The sequence below is a fragment of the Callospermophilus lateralis genome, chromosome 2 (genome assembly GCF_048772815.1).
Source record: "Callospermophilus lateralis isolate mCalLat2 chromosome 2, mCalLat2.hap1, whole genome shotgun sequence".
NCBI classification, from domain to species: domain Eukaryota; kingdom Metazoa; phylum Chordata; class Mammalia; order Rodentia; family Sciuridae; genus Callospermophilus; species Callospermophilus lateralis.
Window position 1 is genome coordinate 134,931,117 of NC_135306.1, and position 21,153 is coordinate 134,952,269.

At 38.9% G+C, this 21,153-nt stretch overlaps 1 protein-coding gene across 1 annotated transcript; it reads right to left on the reverse strand.

The window, feature by feature from the left end:
- Nucleotides 1-14,141: 14,141 nt before the first annotated feature.
- Nucleotides 14,142-20,402, reverse strand: LOC143387921 (tripartite motif-containing protein 43-like). Its single transcript, XM_076842015.2, has 6 exons — nt 19,995-20,402; nt 19,066-19,161; nt 18,250-18,480; nt 17,445-17,467; nt 15,736-15,833; nt 14,142-14,656 (listed from the first exon to the last, which is right to left on the reverse strand). Exons 1-6 carry the CDS (start codon nt 20,400-20,402, stop codon nt 14,142-14,144), a joined length of 1,371 nt encoding a protein of 456 aa, XP_076698130.2.
- Nucleotides 20,403-21,153: the final 751 nt, after the last annotated feature.

The following is a 21,153-nucleotide window of genomic DNA, read 5'->3' on the forward strand; positions in this document are numbered from 1 at the left end:
CTTAGCATAATTTAAGTTCTGGTATTGTGATGGTGCCTACCATACTCTTCTTGATAAAGATTGTTTTGGTTATTCTGTGCCTCTTATTTTGCCCAATAAATTTATGATGGCTTTTTCTTTCTTTATAAAGAATGTCATTGGGGTTTTAATAGAAATTTTGTCAAATATATATAGCCCTTTTGATAGTATGGTCATTTGTTCATATTAATTCTGCCTATTCAGGAGCATGGGAGGTCCTCCCATCTTCTAAAGTCTTATTCAATTTCTTTGTTGTTCTTCAGTTTTCATTGTAGAGATCTTTCACCTCTTTTATTAGATTGATTCCCAAGTATTTTTCTTTAGGTTATTGAAAATAGGGTAGTTTTTCTAATTATTCTTTCAATAGATTTACCACTGATGTACAGGAATGTATTTGATGTAAGGGTGTTGGTTTTATGACCTGCTATTTTGACAAATTTATTTATTAGTTCTAGAAGATTTTTGGCAGAATTTCCTGGATCTTCTAAATATAGATCATGTCATCAGCAAATAGTAATGGTTTGAGTTCTTCTTTTCCTATACATATCCCTTTAATTTCTTTTCTCTGTCTAATTGCTCAGGCAGGAGTTTCAAGGATGCTGTTGAATAGAAGTAGTAAAAGAAGAGATGCTTGGATCCAGAGGAGAGACCTGCCTGCCCTGCCACCCCATACCTGGAGACCTGAAGAGAGGCCATGTCCATACATGGAGAGCCACCCATGCTGGGGTTCCTTATTCACCCAAACGTGGCTCCACAGCCCAACATCAGGGTACATATAAGCTTGAAGCTGCCATCACCACAAAACTGAGATATCACCCCTTCTATCAGGGGATAACCATAAGGACCTGGTAATACATCACCAAGATCCCTGGGGAGCTGGCTACACCAGAGGTTTCTCTTCTAGGGGTGCTAACAGTTATCCTGTTGCTGAGGTAGCATAGGGTCTTGCATGGGGTTGCCTATCTCTTGTTTCTCCTACTAATAGCCAACTTCTCATGATTACCCTCTCACTTTTTATATAATCTAATACTCAATATTCTCTCCATTTTATCTCATAAACATCTTAGCCAACCCCACATTCCCCCTTCCATCATTGGAAACTGTAAACCATTATGCAAACCTTTCTACTATATGGTAGAAGGTAACCAAACTCATCATTTTTTATTATAATGACAAGACTGTAAATGTAAAAATAGAAGCTAAATGATATATGGCTGCACGTTGGGTAAATTGAGTGCTGTGATATTGATCTCTCCCTTAGAAGTGAGGTATTGGTAATCTATGGGGACACCATAAGACAATAGGGAAGAAGCTGTAATACCTTTGATCTACACTGCAAGAGAGGAAGACACATAGACATCATGAAAAAACAAAGGAGGAAAGTGCCCCAACCAAACCAAGATGCTACAATAGAATCCATAGATAGGGCAGTAGGTGAAATGTCAGAGAAGGGGTTCAGAATATACATAACTAAAATGATTTGTGAATTAAAGAATGATCTAAGTAAGCAGATATAGGCAACAAAGAGATAAGAGAACAAGTACAGGCAAAGATAGATCACACAACAAAGAGATAAGAGAGCAAATACAGGTTGCAAGAGAGTACTTCCAGAAAGAGAGAGATATTGAGGGGAAAAAAAAACAGAAACCCATGAAATGAAAGAAACAATAAGCCAATTTAAAAACTCAATACATAACATCACCAACAGACTGGATCACTTGGAAGACAGGACCTCAGGCAATGAAGACAAATATACAATCTTGAAAATAAAGTTGACCTCACAGTGAAGATGGTAATAAACCATGAACAGATATTTTTTCTCTTTTCTTTATAAATAGAATTATGGTAATGTAAAATTACTTATGGGTGTTTCCCAGATATCTTTAGAAATGTATGTTTCCCAGATTTCTTTGGAAATGGAAAAACAATGCACAAAGAAGGTGAAAGATATCCATCCAAGGGGATGGTGTATGGGAACACATGAGTGAACAAATGATATTTCTCCAAAACTGCACTGAAGGAGCAGGGACCAGTGGCATATGCCTGTAATCCCAGCTGCTAAGGAGGCTGACGCAGGAGAACTGCAAGTGCCGAGTTCTCAACTGAAAGATTTTGAGGTCTCAAAAAATTATATGCCTTGGTGACTGGCCTCAGCATTATTTTCTCCCTCAACCTTTCAAAGGAAAGATTACAGAAATCCAAGGTGGGAAATTTAACCTAATAAAACCATAAAAATTTGACACTTGAATATTTTCATATTTTTAATTGGTATAGTGGTACATAATAAATAATTACATTTAAAATATATATTGTATTTGTTAAATAAAATAGATAGGCATCATTATCCAAAATACATGTATGAAGACATGAAGTAAGTGTCAACATACTTTATATACAAACAGAGATATGAAAAATTGTGGTATATATGTTTAATAAGAATTGTAATGCAAAAAAAAGTACATGTATGAAGACATGAATTAGTGTGAACATACTTTATATGCAAAGATATGAAAAAAATGCATTCTATATGTGGAATAAGAATTGTAATGCATTCTTCTGTTGGTTATTAAAAAAATAAAATCAATTTTAAAAATAAATAAATAATATGGATAGGAGTCTCCTTTTGCGAAAACAGGAGAGAATGGCCAATCACCTAAACAGGCCAGTTTTATCCAACACAGTAAGATAATGCTCTGTTAACATTAAGGGTTCTTTTCACCCTTACAAGGAAAGCAAAGTGATGCTAATCAGTTCACTTTGTTTTATGCACTTCCCTAGCTTCTGCTCAAACTACCTTATAAAAACGAATTGTTCTGCTAGACCTGGCAGAGTGCTTCTCTATTTCTGTGTTTTCATTTCTTTTTCACAGTGTGTCCTTCATATAATGCCTTTCCCAGCATTGTATCAATGATATTCTTTTTCAATTTGTAAGTCTTCCTTTTACATTCACCTGCTTTGTTATAACTCAACACATCCTATTCTTTCTGTTAGATGCAGGACAGGCTGAAGTATGTTTTCTGCAGGGCAGGCTGAACAAATGTTAGCTGCAGGATAGCCCACGCACTCAAACCCCCTCTGTCTGGTCCTTTATCACCTGTTTGCATAAAGTTTGAACATTCAACCCCACTCAAGGCTGAGCACTCAACCCCCTGCTCAAGGCTGAACACTCAACCTGCTGCTCAAGGCTGAGCATTTAACCCCCTTGTGTGCCAACAAGGCAGCTTGCAAACCCAGAGAGGCTGTTAGATTTGGGCAGCACAGCAGAAGGGCTATAAAAGCCTTCACCAGCCGCCCCCCCCACTTCTCTTTCTCTCTTTTCTCCTCTGTTGCATTGCTGCAATAAAGATCTCTTGGTCACTCCGAATGTTGTGGTCACTTTCCTTTAATTGGTGCCGAAACCCGGGAAGAGAGTTAAAACCCACTTTTGGGTCCCTCTTCCTTCGGAAGTGCCACTCACTGCATAGCCTGAACCCATTTTTTTGACCGCCAGAACTCTATCCACCTCTGGCCTTCAATTGGTGAGTTTTCCCTTCCTGGAGTCCTAAACCCAATGGTGGGTTTGACCATTGATTGTCCGGCAAACCTCTTTGCCCAACAGCGGGGAGGAAAACACCCCACCACAGCCTTTAAGGCTACAGTGTGTTAGGATCTGTAAATAAGTCAAGATGGCGCCTGGCATTTTGCCAGAGGGAGTGGTTTGTGAAGTAACGCCAGTGAGCCATTAAGTATGGAGATTCTTATTGGTTGACTGCTGTATCTAGTTTATGTTAATTAATATAAGCTCTGTGTAATGTATATATACCCCTCCTGTCCTACAATAAACGGCTCCCACTCCTGCTGTATCAATGTACACAAGTTGTTCATCACCCCCCGGTTATTTTGCTGCAGCCAGACTGCGGCAACAGTGGCCCTCAGGGACTCCTTCCTTGGGTAGATTAGAATCCTGGGTTCAAAATTATTCCCCATCCCCTTCCCAGCTGGTAGTTTACCAGCACAGGCTTTGTAGGTCTCCCTCAAAGGACTGTGTAACCTCTGGGAACATACGACAGAGAACTGAACATCACACCCCAACCAGACCTTCATGATTTCGGTGGCTATCATAAAGTCCTAGTCCTCACACCTTCAATACTCGGCCACTAGAGAGACACTTACCCTCCCCTTCCTCTCTCTTCCCCTGCCTCTCCCTTTTCCCTCTTTCTGGCCCCGGGAGTATGTGGCCTCTCCAGGAGGGGTCCAGAACAGCCTTGGCCAATGTTTTCCATGGCTCTGGCTCTGTTCAGGACAAGAGCCTCAACTGTCAGGATTTGGTGATGACCAATCTCTGCAGCTTGAACCTGCCACTAAGGCACTCCTGATTTTTGGCTCTAGCAGGGACACCCCTTTTGTCAATAAATCAGTTTCCTCCTTCTCTCTTATACTATCTTTGTATCTCTTTCCCTTGCTCTTATAGTACGTTTGCGTCTCCTTCCTTCTCCCCTATACTACATTTGCGTCCTCTTCCCTCCTCCTTATACTAAGTTTATGACATGGGTAATGTGTCCTCTCTGCTGGTCGAATCTCCCCTACAATGCCTCTTGGATAACCTCAAAACTCTCTCCTTGACACCTGACATCAAACCCAAAAAATTGATAAAATATAGCACCCAGGCCTGGCCCAATTATCCCTTAGACAACCAAAGCAGATGGCCCCCTTTTGGGTCCCTAGATCCCTCCATTCTAAGAGATCTCTACAATTACTGTGAGCATTCAAGAAAAAAATGGGTAGAGATCGCTTATGTCCAGGCTTTCTTCTTGCTCCAATCCAATCCTGTTCTCTGCACTTCCTACAAACCTCTCCAAATTTTTCTAGCTTGCAAACCAACCGCCACAACCACCAATCTACAATCTTCTCCTCCTCAGGACTCATCTACTACTTTTGATCCTGCTGATGAATCTCCACCCTATCACCTGGCTCGAATAGGTCCTCACCCTCAACCTTCTGCCCCAGCTTCCCCACCGTCTCTCCTGACTCAACAACCCACTTTCTCCCCTCCAATTGCTAGATCAAAAACCCAAACCACCGCCCTTCCTCAAACCATTGCCCCCTTGCTGAGGTAGCAGGTACTGAAGTTATCCCTCCACCCACTCACCCCTCTCTTCTCCTGTCAGTGCCCACACCCGGTCCTCTTACCAGCTTACCCAAAGCTTAAATGAGCTGAATAGGGCCCTCAGACGGGTATCAGAGATCTGGTGAAAATGGCCTTTAAAGTTGCTTTGTCATCACTGAAAACAGGTTACTAAGAATTGTCCCTTACAGGCTTTTTGGGATATTCACTCTTGTCTTCCCCTCTGGTCTACTTGTTCTACTGCTCAAGTTTTTGTTGCTAGGGAAAATCCCAAACCCCTTTCCCATTATTATCCTACATCTCCTTCCTCATTCTCAGATCCATGGAGCTGCTTTCAGCCCCGCCTTCCCGTCTTCCCCCTCCCTACTCGACCCACAGAAAAGACTTAACTGACCTTCTCCAGAATATTCACCATGGCTGATTTTAGGACTGTCAGCAAAAGAATCTCTACAAAAGAGTTTACTGTAGATAAACTTCCTCTTTTCATATTGCCCTGTTTTACTTGGCCACTGGCTGGAAAAATCAGCACTCCAAAAGCTATACACCCCCTTACTAGTTTTTCACAAAATATGTAAACAAGGCCTCTGGCCTTGAACTGGGGCTTCACAGAGATGGCTACATTTCTAAGATAAAGGAAGTTACAATCTGGGCTCCATGGTAACAGCTGGCAGGGGGAGGAAAGAAAGGGAAGAAAAAGCTCTCCCCTTCCCAGGTGTCCTTGAAGGATTAACTTGCCCAGAACAGAGGGAAAAAAAAAAAAAACCCTGCTTTTTGTGAACTTCTGCAGACTGTGAACTTCTGAGCCCCTTCCCTTACATGTTGGGTACAAAATTCTGAAACTACCTAAACTTGGGGTTCAGGGAATTAATTGATTACAGCAGAAGATGTGCCCTCTGAATCTGGCTGCAACCAAATAGGATTGTTTTTCTATCTTCACTGCTATCTTAGGTGCCTTGCCTTGTCCGTCCCTACAACAGTATAATTCTATATACTTAGACATTGTTTATATTTTCATGAAATGGTAAACAGATGTGATTAACTGTGTACTACAAATAACAAAATATCTCTTATTAAAATGGAATAATTTGCCTAAATTCAGAAATTTACAAGGATTGTTTCAAAGTGTGAATAAAGAAGGAGTTAACAGATAGGAAAGAGAAATTAGAAGGTTCTAAGTATGGATTTAATAGAAGGAAAATGTGTTTCTGGATAAGAGAGTCTATGTAATTAAGTAAATAAGAAGGTTTAAGCAAATGATAAAGAATGTCTGTGTAAGTTGGTTAAATATGTAAGTTTTTTGAGCAAGTAATCTTGAAGGAATTAAGGATTCTACAACTATGGTTAAACAACAACTGTTGTTTTGCAATATTGTAATATGTTATTTCTTTAAGAGCTCAACTTGATTAATATAAAAACATTAAAGTAATTGTGATACTATTACTCTTCTTTATATATTAAATGTGTTCATATTTTCCAGGTATATAATCATTAAAATAGAAGCTTTAAAAAAATTATATCAAGCTGCTGTTCTCCAAAGGGTTGCATGGTAATTTTAGGCTTATAAAAATAACATATTGGAGATTTATTTATATCATTTAATTTCCTACAACTGGACCTGTTATCAATAAGATAAATATAATGTTCTATACACTGGGTACAATTTAAATGTAATATCATATTGTGTCAGCTAGTATTCATGTGACCTCAAACAATAACACTTGTAAACTTTATAAAATGATATTTAAAAACAAAAATCAGCTTCAATACTAGAACACTTTACCTAAGATTTATAAAGAGCCCTGCCTAACCTGTGATAAGGCTCTGCCTCCCATCTTACTACATGTCAGAATGAATTTGTTGGATGTTTAAGATCAAGACTTAAAGTTAAATTAAAATGGCCAAGAAAACCAATATTTGGCTCTGGCCCTTTGAGTCAGCCTGAATCCAGGGAACAGGGAACTTCTCTAAAGACCTTTGCAACTCTGGGCCACAAAACGTCCTAATCAGGGAGATTAATGAGACCACTGGAGAATGAAAAGCCAATCAGTGCACTTGCTGTGAATAGGAGGGTCATTGGAGACAGGAGACATCCCTAATGCTTCCAAGGGAAGCCACACGGTCCAGCAAGACCTGAACCCATCCTAGCGCAAATGGCACTAGCAGAACTAAGAAGCTGCTCTCAAGTTCCCCTACAAGTGACCCCTATAGGACCTTGGCTGACACTTAACAATAGATAGTAACAAAGTCAATTTTGACCAGCTTGATTTTAAACACCTACCAAAAACAGTTAAGCCAAAAAAGTCATTCCTAGGCATAATAAAGGACAAGAACAGCTAGAAAAGAGGAGACAGGAACTAGCCAACAGTCTCCATGGGGAATGTTCAGTCAAGTATGGCCTTGGCTCTTCCCCCTCACAGGACCCCTATTAGTCCTCTTTATTGCCGCAGTCTGGCTGGGCACAAATCACGAGCCACTCACAGGTTTGTAGATTCAAACAGCAATTCTTTATTCCCGATCTCACACCGGTCGTCTACAAACACGTTCTGGGGAAATCCATGTAGTCTGCCCAAATTCACCCACTGGGCTTCTGTCTCCCAAATATATTCTGAATCCCATGAGAACTCAAGGGGAACTCAGGCAGCAGGATACGCCCTATTCTAAACGGGGAACGCCCTAAACTCGGATTATCCTAAACCGGGAACACCCTAAACACGGATCCGCCCTGGTCCTTGAGCAAGGTCACCTTACATGCAATGTCGCTGCAAAATGTCCTATTTCCATGAGTCCTTCCACTAAAGAAACATGGGGGTACTCTGGCAAGGAAATTGTCATACCTACTTGGCTGATGGCTCCCAGCACTTTATGTTTCTCCTAATAGGACCATGTCTATTAAATTGCCTACAGAAGTTCCTGCAAGATCAGATACACAAATTCACCAACAAGCTGGTCAATCAACTACTTCTTTAAGACTACCAGCCCTGATGCCCAAGATGGAGACCTACGACTCATGACCAACTCCTCTGGCTGCAGAGACTCTGTGCCCATCTAAAACCTTCTTTAACCCCTTTTCCAGTTTTCACAACCCCTCTTTCTCTTCCTAGGAATGAGAGCTACTCTCCAGCAGGTCCACTCTGCTTATTCTGTCTGCTCTACAGTATCCCCACAAGGAAGCATCAAATCTAAACTCCCCACACCTCAGATGAGGGGCCACCAGCCAGGTGAAGACTGGCAGATCAACTTCACTCACATGCCTAGGCACAAAAAGCTTTGCTACCTACTTACTTTGGTTGATACTTTTTCATGTTGGATAGATGCCTTTTCTACATCCAGGGAAATTGCTAACATTGTCACCTCCATCCTCATCCAGCAGATCATTCCCAGGTTTGGACTTCCTGCCTCCATCCAGTCAGACAGCAGCCTGGGCTTCACTTCTCAGGTTTTTCAACTAGTCTCCAAAGGCCTCAACATCACTTGGAGTCTCCACATCCCCCACCAATCTCAGGTAAGGTTGAGAGGCCTAATGACATTCTCAAGGATCATCTCACTAAATTTGCTATTGAACTCAGGCTCGTCTGGCCCAATCTCCTGCCATTGGCCCTCATTGGAATTTAGGCAGCCCTTAGAGCTCCTTCAGGCCTTAGCCCTTTTGAGAAACCCTATGGGAACCCTTTCTTAATCAACCAAAACTTTCCAATCACTCCTCCTCCCCTTGTGTCCTACCTGCCTAATCTCATACTTCTACACAAACTCCTAAGGGAACACGAAGACCGGTGCCTTCTTGTGACATTCATTGCTTCAATCCCAGTGCAACCGCAAGCTGAATTGGACCCTCTTCGACTGGGTGATTCAGTCTTATTTCAGGAACTGCATTCTCAATTGTTGGAACCTCAATGGACAGGACCCCATACAATGGCGCTTCAACATCCAAGTGACATGGCACCAGGATGACACCACCCACTCTCAATTTCTGGGTCAAGGCAATTGCTCTTCCACTGGCTGCAATCAGGCTGTCACTCTTAACATTACTGGATTCAACCAAGCCACCTTAGATACTTCCTAGAGTCCCTGTGACAGGACCAATGACAGATACCACGTATCTCCTCCGCTCAGAAATGGTTTGACGCCTGCCATTGACAACCTATGGCTTCAAGGAACTATTATGGACTTTGTCCCTGCCAAAATAACTGTCTATAGCCACTGGATATTATTTCTAGCTTCCTTGGTATTCCCAGACCTGTCCCCCGAACATTCCTCCACTTTCCCTCCTAGGTCCCAAGCCAAACACCATTAAGCAGGAAGTAGCCAGAGGATTTTACACTGCCCCCATGTCACCTAGAAAAACAAAAAGGGAGGAATGTTAAGTGCAGGACAGGCTGAACTGTGTTGTCTGCAGGGCAGGCTGAACAAATGTTAGCTGCAGGATAGCCCACACACTCAAACCCCCTCTCTCTGGTCCTTTATCACCTGTTTGCATCAAGTCTGAAAATTCAACCCCACTCAAGGCTGATCACTCAACCCCCTGCTCAAGGCTGACACTCAACCCACCACTGAAGGCCAAGCACTTAACCCCCTTGTGTGCCAACAAGGCAGCTTGCAAACCCAGAGAGGCTGTTAGATTTCGGCAGCACAGCAGAAGGGCTATAAAAGCTTTCCCCAGCCGCCCCCCCGACCACTTCTCTTTTTCTCTTTTCTCCTCTGTTGCACTGCTGCAATAAAAAGATCTCTTGGTTGCTCTGAGTGTTGTGGTCACTTTACTTTCACTTTCCCCATAAGGTTTTATTGATATTTCTTTGAAGAATTAAATTTCTGCCAAAAGAAAAATAAAAGAAGTGAATGAATAAATAATAAGGAGAGTCTTTATCTTTGATGTAATTGTCAAGGATTCCAGTTTTCTTGCCTTAGTTTTACTTTTCTATTTTATATCCCAGGCTATAATAATTCTGATACAGGTCTTCAAAACTGAAAGGTAGTAAGTAAATGTAACAACCTGCATGCAATCCTGCAAAACTATCATGCCAATGATTCAGGAGTCCAAAGCAGGAGGATCACAAAGTTGATGCCAACCTCAGCAGTATAATAAGATACTGTCTCAAAAAAAAAAAAAAAATTAAAAAGGAATAGGGAACAGCTCAGTGGTAGGGTGCCCTTGGGTTTAATCTCCAGAGCCACAAACATGTTTTTTAAAATGTAATTAAATATTTTCAGAAGCATCATTAGAGTAAGAAGTTCTTGTTATAATGGCTGGAAAGAAATTACTAAATAGATACATAAATTTATCCTGGGGTACATCTTCCCTGTGTTCCAGTTCCCCCCACCCTGTCTCCTTTCTTACAGCTACCACAAGGGGAGCAGCCTCTCTCTCCTGGACCCCACCTCTCTGAAGAGCTGCTTCACTCTTAACCCAGAGTAATGGAGTCAGCCATCTATGAATTGAGATCTCTGAAACCAAACTGTGAGCCTCAAATAAACTTGTCCTCCTCTAGATTGTTCTTGTCAGGTATTTTGGTCACAGTGAGGAAAAAATTCAATAATATACTTAGTTAATAAAGGACTGTGTAAAATTAACAGGAGGAAGAGAGTCAACTATGGAATCTAGTTGGTTCGAAGAGTAAGAATAAGGAACATGTCTGTAAAGCATTTTCATAATTTGGAGAATTGTTTCTGTTTTAGTCATCCATTTAAGAGATTAAAAACAAGTAAGCTGCTCCTTGCCAAATGACCCTCACTTAGAAAATAATAAGGAAACATTCAACACATTACCAAGGTTGAAGAGCAGAGTTTACCCACACTTGAAACACTGCTGGTTTCAACTCAAAGTATCCTCAATCCCTGATTAAAGACTACCTTACTTTCAGCTGGGTGCAATGGCACACACCTGTAACCCCAGCCACTCTGGAGGCTAAGGCAAGAGGATCAAAAGTTCAAAACCAGCCTGCGTACGCACAGCAGTGATATCCTCAGCAAATTAGTGAGATACTGTTCCAAAATAAAACAAACAAACAAACAAACAAACAAACAAACAAAAGGACAGAGACTATGGTCCAGTGGTTAAGAGCTCCTGGATTCAATCCCTGAAATAAAAAAAAAAAATGTACCTTATTGCACTGAACATGAAATCTTGAGTGTATATTCTGTTGTGCCCATTATTATTTATTTTTTCTAAATAAATAAAATCTCTATCATTGTGTATCCGGCATACCCAGAAATATCTTGCAGCTGGGTGTGCCAAAAAGATAAGTTTCAACGAATAGAATGGAAACATAAAGGATGTAGAAAACACCAAGCCATTCTCCAGGGGCTTGCTTCTCAGGATATTTTTTAGCTTTTCTGCTGGATGGCACATGGCAACAAATTGTCCTTTTTTGCATACATAATTAAAAATCCAGTTGTTAAAAATCTTCCTTTTGACCACCTCCTATATTCAGAGAAACAAATGACAACAACACACTGGCCAATTCCTTTAAAATTAGCATTGATTGGCCTGTGCCCTAACAGATTCTATGAGAGACTTGACTTTACACTGAGTACCAGTGAGAAACAAATCCTCAAGCCACATGCTCACACCTGTAATCCTAGTGACTTGGGAGACAGGCAGGAGGAGCACCAGTTGGAGGTCAGCCTCAGCAGCTTAGTGAGGCCCTGTGCAACTTAAGACGATGTCTCAAAAAAAACGCTGGGGATGTGACTCAGGGGTAAAGTACCCAATGAGTTCTATTTCCAATACCAACAAGAAATAGAGAAATTAACCCACAGTTTGGTGGAATTAAACATATTATAAATGATATAATTTCTTCACAACTCATCATTTTTTTCATGAATATACCCCCACAATCAATATTTTCTTTTTTTAAAAAACAGACATATCTCACTTGTTATAAAACACATATTCTTTTTCGTACACATTTGTCTTCAAAGTATAAAAGTATTTTGTGTTTGACACAATAAAGGAGATTTACAGCACCTTTGACTTAGTGATTTAATAATATGTCAATTTCATTCTTGATGGTCTACATCATTCTAAGTCCAATTTTATGCTTTCTTATCACTATGGACCTTCATATTCCCCTGGTACATTATTTTATCTCGGGGGAAATTTCAAAATCAACATTATACTATAAAATAATAATTTCAAATTTCAAAATAGTGGAACCTCCTTAACATTCAAAACTGGAAATCTAGATTTCTTGCCTTTCATTAACATTATCCTCTAATATTTTTCTGTCCTATTATGTTAGCAGAACTTTGGAAACTTTCCTCAGGCTAGCACAATATGTGCTTACACTATGCTTTCATTCTAATGTTAGAAGAAAAATACTAAAATACTAAAAACTGTGTCGATCTAGAACATAACAATTCATGTTAAGCCTAAGGCAGGCATTTTCATAAATATGTACTCTATATGAAAAATTTAAACAACTTTAAGTTGCTTTTTCGTGAGCATGATTAAAATGCAGAAATGAAGCTACTGTCAAGTTTAAAAATATATGAGTATGAACATGAATGTAAGAAACTGCATAAATTCCATCTTATTAGCAGCAACTTCACCTACTGAGAATAAAGAAGGTGGACTGAGCTTGCTGGTAGCACTTGACATCATAGATAAGACAATGGTAGGAAGTAAATGCATCTAAAGAAAACTAAAGTAGTTAATTATTTCTATTAATAATATTTTAATATTTCATCCAATATTTTTTTTTGGATACTCTGTTAGGTACTAGGGTAAGCTCTACTTGCATTATATTATCTGAACTCAGTCATTAGAATGAATGCTGGTCTATCACTTAAACTGATTCACCTGAGAGGGAACACACAGAACCTAAAGAAATCTCATTTGGAAACATCACCTTATTTTAAATCTCTTTAATTCTTCCTGGCTCAGCTTATTTTTCATAATTAGTGTAGTCTAGGTAGTTTTCTTGTTTTGTTTGGTACTGAGTATTGAACCCAGGGCACTTAACCATTGAGCTACACCCCAACCCTTACTTACTTTTGAGGTGGGCTCTTGATAATTTGTTTAGGCCCTCACTAAATTGATAAAGCTGATCTTGAGCTTCAACCTCCCAAGTCACTAGGATTACAGGCATGTTCCACCAAGCACAGCAGTATAAGTATTTTTGTATTTAAATCATACAGGATATATTTATATATAAGCTACACAATAAATGTTCAAGAAATGTAAACTGCATAAGTCTTTTCACCAGAAGTGATAAGAAATAAAACTGGCAAGTCTACATAGTGAACACCCATTCCCGGGTATGGCTGACAACAAAGTCTACCAAGCTTTACATTTTCATTTTTTATTAACAAACATTTGTTGATTTCAGGAAGAACATTTGATGGCAGAAACACATTCATAAACATGATTGAGTATGACATGAAAACCATAAAAAATCAACTGAGTATTTATTGTATCATGGCAAGATGGAAAAGTCAGTAGAGAGTACAAGTTTGTGTTCTGTTTCACTATCTTCCCATCTCATGTCTCATGCCCTGGGGAATGATCATAAATCTTAAACCCCCATATACCCACCCCTGATAGAATCAAACCCTGAATGCCAGACATTCTTCTGAGCTACAATGCCTGTTCATTAAGTTAATGTGAAAAATTATATGTGCCCACCATGATGGTAACACACACACCTATGCTACCTTTTCCCCTTTTAGGTGAATTGAATAGATCCAGAAGATTTCAAACTGACAGATGCATTCTGGATGGCCAGATCTGTGTAGATGTGAAAACTCTTGTGTTCCTGTGTTAATCTAGACTCAGAATCACAAATACATGTGTTTGTTATCACACAAAGGTCATGAAACATTGAAACAACAACAGCTTATATTATAGGCAACTAAAGATAGTTTTATTAAAGTAAAATTGAGCAAACAAAATTTCATATTGTATCATATTTTCATATTTAATAAAATGAGTTTACATTAAAATAGGGAAAGAAGACAGCCATTGTAATTGCTCTGCTTGAACTGAGAATGGGTCCCTTGAATATGAAGTGCTCAGGCAGAGAAGTTAGCTTCCTGAATTATCCCTAATTATGTGTGGACTGTGGAAAATAAATGGCCTGACAGGGAAATTCAGGGACCCAATAGGATATCTCCATATAAGGGAACTCCTGGCAACATTCAAAAAACTCACACTTCCACTTTGAAAATCAAGGAACACACCAACATGGCCCATAGGTCTCTCCAAATAGAGAGAAAATATTGGGGAGGTGGTCAAGAGACTGAAATGTGTGTCCTCCTTCACACATAAAAGGAGAAACATGTCCTCAAATTCATGCAGTGTGTGGTTCTTCCTTACCACAGGATCCCTACAGACTCCCACAGCCCAGTCCCAGGAGCCACACACATCCAGCTCCCAGTAATGTTTCCCAGAAGTGAAGATCTGCTCTCCCAATGCAGCAAAATAGTTTGATCTGTCAGAATTCAAAGCTTCATCTTCATCATCTTCTCCAAACATCAGTCTTCTCACATCACCCAGCACTACATTGTGACTGCTTATTTCATTACGGAAGGAAATGTTCACTGTGAAGAGAGAATAATTCAGCCAAAATCAGACCTTCCCCCCGCCCCAATTCATACAAAATGAGAGTTGACTTAGAGACTTAAAAGGAAAAACAAGCAAAGATTAATGGAAAAGCTTTGGCTAGAAAAATATCAGATTTAAGGGCTACCAGTAAATCCGAACAGTTACTAACTACAGGGAAAATATTCCTAAAAATTCATGATTATAGAGCTTACTTCTGCTGCTTATTTTTTATGACACTTAAAAATCTGGAGACCTGAGCATTCTCAAGTCCATAGCAATAAAATTAACCTCCATTACTCTCTCTTGTGAAAAAAAAAAGACAAAAATAAATGTAATCATGGATAGTAGATGTGATTATTATTACATAATTACATAAATGTATCAGTGATATTACAATCTTCTGGTTAAGAAACCAAGTTTATATTTAAGAAAATCTATTTATTACAGAATTGGTTTCCCGTTAAGAATTTTCTGCCTTTTACTTTTGGTTCCATCTGACCCTTTTTCTGCTAAACTAACCTGTCAGGGCTAGGTCTGCCGTGGAGTTCCATATACTGCTTCACCAAGTGATGACTTACTTCATCATTGTTCATAAAATGTTCTGCGAATTCATTATTTTATATTTGTGTACTGTTTATTATATCAAGTGTAATGTATTACACATTTAGTTATTAGAAAACATTAAAGAAAACCATTTTTACAAATTTAAATTCAATAAACCCATTATCATAATTAATTGCTCTTGAAATTGTCTTGACTTGAGTCCATTAGTGTGACTCAGTGAACAAATGATATTGTATGTGATCATGTTTCTAGGGCTTAGTGAGACTTTTTATTTCCTTTCCTTAATTGAAATTTTTATGACAGAGCTTGTACACAACATTTCACTTATGTTTTCTTCTTTGCATTGGTACATATTATAACATGGTGTACATCACTAAATATGTTTTGCATTCTTAGTTGCAGGCTGATCACTTTTATTAGGTCAACGATTAATGAAGAGGGAATGATTACCCATAGAAAACCATCATTGTAGGGCACAGTGTAGCTCTCCCTCAAATAGACTGAAACCCACCTTGGAAGTGGTTAAGTTCATCTCTCAGTCCAGTGATGGGCTGAGCACTGAGCTGTGGCCTCACAGGCCGGGGCATGTGCAGGAACACTAATTCATACCTGCAAGGAAAAATAAATAAATAAATTGATCTTTCTGGCACCAAAGACTTCAACAATGCTAGATTCAAATAGTGTTTAAGACATAATGGCTCAACAAAAGGTTCTTTATCAAAATCATATTCTAATGAAACCTAATGAAAAGGGTTTGCACTTTGCTGATTGTAAAGCCAAGGAGCACACCAGAATATAAAAGAATGGAAAAATATATATAGCCCACAGGAAGTAAGAAGAGGATGGGAGTTGTCTGAAAAGCAATTCTCTCTCCAAAGAAAGAAAGCTTGAGGACTTTATTCTGGGAGTCTATATATATTCCCTTTGGGGACCATTGCATTAGGATGTACATTTCTGGACTGGGAATATTTCTCAGTGAACTTGCCTGAGAAGTAGGAGGCCCTTGTTGAAATCCCCATGAATAAAAAGGAAGAAAAAAAGAAAAAGATGTACATTTCTCTGTTGTTTCTTTCTTTCTTTCTTTTTGGTACCATGGATTGAATCTAGGGACACTTTACCATTGAGCTACTCACATAACCATTTTTGTTTTCAGATAGGGTCTCATTAAGTTGCTGAGGCTGACTTCAAAGGATGTGCCATTCTCCTGAATTGCAGTCTAAGCCTCCTGAATTGCTGAGTTTATAGGCCTGCACCACTGTGACCAGCCAAAATATGTACCTTTCTAAACATGCTCAATTAAGGATCCATAGTTCAAGTTGAAGAGATGGCATATATTTCTTACTTTTCTCAAGTGGAGATCATAGAGCACATGATAAAAGTTTTAAAAGGCAGATGAGAACACTTAAAGATAGCTGATGCAAACACTTCTGGCTGACAGAAAAAAACATTGCTCAGCTAAATGATGTAATGGGTCTAAAAGAAAAACTTAGATTGCCTCAGTGACCTTTGAGATATTGGCTGAGTCTTTGTAAATTTCTCCAAAAGTTTTAGCCAAAATAAATGAAAGGACACTTTGACAGTATGTTAATGTAGGAGTTTTATCCTAAAGGTTCCTATATCACTTAACAATGATCTAACACTGACATTTAGTGTAACTACATAATCATGGGGTAGGATTGTTCTAGTTTTTGTTGTTGTTGTTGTTTTTATTGATACCAAGGAGTGCTGAAAGCATCCCCCGTATATATATATATATTTTTTTTAATTGAGACAGATCTCCTAAATTGCTGATGCTGGCTTTGAACTCATGATCCTCCTGTCTCAGCCTCCTGAGCCACTAGGATGACAGGCTTGCTTCACTGTGCCCAGATCAGGATTGTTCTAGTCTTAAGGAATCTTTCTTACTTTTTTCTCTGCCTACTTCTCTCACCTATCACCTGGTAAGGACTATTCCACGCACCTCAATTTGTTTATGACTTGAAATCTAAAATTATAGATAGCTGTCTTTAGAAACCTCTGCTTAAGTTCAGTAATAACTACACCCTTCAGCTCCAGGGAAGGAAAAGCTCAGTTTTGATAAAAAGGGAACAAGAAATCATATTCAGTAAAACACAGACACATAGAGGAAATGTACACCATCTCAACTTTCTTCATTATCAGAAACACATTGGTATTCACAGCCTTTGTGGTGTCCCAATTTGCATTAAAAGTCAAACTTACTCTGCCAATGTGTCTTCTAAATTCTGTAATGAAAAAACAAAAAGAAAGAAAAGCTTAAATTTCATCAGAATTAGCTATTCTACCATTAAGCCTTTGTATTTGAGAAACTTAAAAAATTACAACCACCACCTCAACACTCCTTGTAAATTAATTTTCTACCATAAAGGTAAAACAGGAAGAATCTAATTTTTGCTAAATTCAAAACCCTGAGGGTTATTCTGCAATGCTGCAAACCAGCAACTGTCTGAAAAGAAATCTTTTTCAGGACTTATTCACATAGTGACGTGTGCTAAGGACAATTTGAACTAAGGACATTCAAATTAAAAAAGAATGTAATAAATGTTAACTATTTTCAAATTTTTTCATGTTGCTCAGCTTGACAAAAATGAAATACCCATGAATAAATAGCTCTTTTTATTTCTTTCTTTAAAAAATATTTTAGATGTTGATGGAGCTTTATGTAATTTACTTATTTAGGGGTGGTGCTAAGAAATGAACCCAGTGCCTCACACATGCTAGGCAAGTGCTCTACCACTGAGCCCCAGCCCCAGCCCCAGCCGGTTTCTTTCTATTTCTTAATGAAGTAACCTACAAAACGATAATTTCAGAAATAAACATATCCTGAGGAACCTACTGTCACAATTTAACAAAGATTGCTTGCTGCATGAGGATAGAAATCACAGTGTCTGTTATTCCCAAAGGGGGAAGATCCCACCAAAAATGCAGAATGCATATAAATATATCTTTGGCACCAAATAATGGGGCCAAGACACAAAACATTTTCAGTCATGTCCCAATTACTTACCTCAAACAGCTCCACATATGGTTTATGGCACATTTTCATTAGCTCCTGATAGTCTTTCTTTAGTTGTTTCCCCTTTTGAAGCATTTTGGCTTTGTTTTTCTTAATTTGCTGTATAGTCAATTTGCGTTCCTTTAAAAGTGTCTCCAAATGTTCTTTTTCTTCTTCATGGACACTGGGATGCAGCATCCTATAAGCTGCCTTGGTATTCTCTCTGTGTAGATGCACATACCACTGCAAGGACACAAATTTCTTAGATCAAATATCAGGTCAACTTTACCCTACTCCACTTTATAACATCATCTATTCATTTTGACTCATGTCTTATGCTAGTAAACTATGTACATAAATTTGTGTCTTTCTGCTTCTCATAAACCATTAATTCATTCTTCTCTTCATTTATTTTTCACTCATTATTAACTATATTAAGAGGCAGAACACTCCTCTCTCAAACTCATCTACTTCGTGACTTTTGAAACAACCAGAAAGAAAGATTTTCATTGGTAATTCCTGTATATATATATTTTCAAATCAGAAAGTCTGAATGCAAGCCATTTTGAATTCATGCATAACTCACAAATAATTGTATGCAATACTTTCATTTTTGTTAGTAAATAGGTCAATAATATCAAACTTCCCTGCTCCATAGCTCAACAACTCTCACTGAGTAGCAGTGTGGTTTTGTACTCCAACAAGTAGAAGCTATCAAGAAAGATCTTCCTAAAATTTTGTGATGATTCCAACTCACTTGATGAATCAATAAATGTGTACCTTTCCTATCCTAGGTTGATTCTGAGAGAAATAGACTCTCATACTTACAACCCATTGGTTAATTTTTCTGCTCTCTTCTTTTAGATTTCTCTGGTTTTCTTGGATCTTTTTCCAAAGAGATCTCATTAGTTTTAGAAACTTCTCCTGTAAGAGAACAAAATTTGAGCACTGGACAAGCAGGTTGATTATGTTTTCAGGCCGACAATGATGAAGAATTTCAAGCAATTTATATTTAAAAAAAAAAAAGTTTTATGCAGCACAGAGGCTAGGGTTTCCCTGCTTGGTGTGGATAATTACCAATTTTAGGGGATTCAGACTATGGAATCACATTATGTCATAAAACCATTTTCCTAGAGAAATTGGCAAATACATGGGCAAAGTTAATTCTTAGGTAGTGTGACAATTTGCTTCAGAATTTGGATCTAAAGACACTAATATTCTGTGAGTTTCCTTCTAATATATCCTATATAAAAGTCCTTTGAATTTGTGGTACCACTTCCCTGCCCACCATACTAGCAATTGAACCTAGGGTCTCATGTATGCTAGGAAAGTGCTATGCCACTGAGCTACATCAACAGTCCTTTTAAGAGTTATTATATATGTTTTTTTAGAGAAAGGGTTTAATTTTCCTAAGCCATCCTCCAACTGATTATCCTTCTGCTTCAGTCTTCTGAGTAGCTAGAATTACAGGTGTGCACCACCACATCCAGCAGAACATTTAGTTTTGTTAGTTTAGACACTCTTATAATCATGAGAACTGCCCTAAGCAGTAAAACCATATCATCAAGTTATTGAAATAGGTTATAATAAATTAATTTCCTCACACTCAGTTTCCATGAATATAGATACTCTCACATACTTTATTCATAATTTTATCACTGCTACCTATACTTGTACATGGCACTCAGTAACAATGGTTCTCGTGCCTTATAGTCTTAGTCACCCTGCCCTCTAGCTATCTCAGAAGCATCGCTTACCCTGTACTGCTCAGCAGCCTCTTCAATGGGACAGTGTCTATGAGCCCTGTGCTCCTGGGAGTTGGAGCAGAGCAAACACAGCAGGGTCTTGTTCTCTTCACAGAAGATCTTTCTCTCCTTGTGGGTCACACATATGTGATCCTTAGAGCTCGGGAAATGCCTGACACTGGCTTTTCTGACAATGGATACCAGATTATTCAAACGAATATTGCTCTTGAAGTCAATCTGCTGTGATGGCTCCCTGCACATAGGGCAACGTTTAGGAGTTTGGGCTTCTTCCCACAAAAGGCAGAGACAGGGCCAACAAAAGCTGTGCCCACAGCATATGGTGACTGGGTCTATAAGATAATTCATGCAGATGGAGCAGGTGAGTTCTCTCTGGAAGACTTGCAGGATGTCTGAGTCCATTCTTTTCTTCCTTTTTTCCCTATTTTTTTAAGCGAAGAGAATCAGAACAGTTTCATATATGTAGTCTGGAAAGACAGAAAAATAAGTAAACAAAAAAAATTGGGGGACGGGGGGTGGTACCAGGGATTGAACTCATTGGCATTCAACCACTGAGCCTCATTCCCAGTACTATGTTGTGTTTTATTTAAAATCAGGATCTTACTGAGTTGCTCAGCTCTTTGCTTTTGCTGAGACTGGCTTTGGTCTCACAATTTTTTGCTTCAGCCTCCCAAGCTTCTAGGATTAAACTAATCAAAATTGTACTCAAGTTATGACCCAGTAATAAGCCTATGTCTAGGAAGAATAGCCTTTATTTTGCATGGCACAAACAGAAAATGGAGGTATAAAGAGAGCTCTCAAAAACTTTAGAAATCACTATTGCTTACCTAGTCATCAGCATCCCCATCCTATTTTTGCCTCATGCATAAAACAGAACCTTATAATCCCTAGTGCTCTTCCTTTCCAGCTTGGGCACAGGCAGAGTGGCTCCCACAAAGAATGGTGGGGAGAAGGGTTGTTTTGCCATCAAGGAGTGGTGACCAAAAAATGCCCCATCAGCAATCACAAGCCCATCCAGGGAGTGGGCTTCAAGGCATGTACCTCTGGCACTCAAGATCCATAAATTTGCTGTGAAGGAGATGGGGACTCTAGATATGCACATGGATACCAGGCTCAGCAAAGCTGTCTAGAAAACATAATTGTATCCATGTTC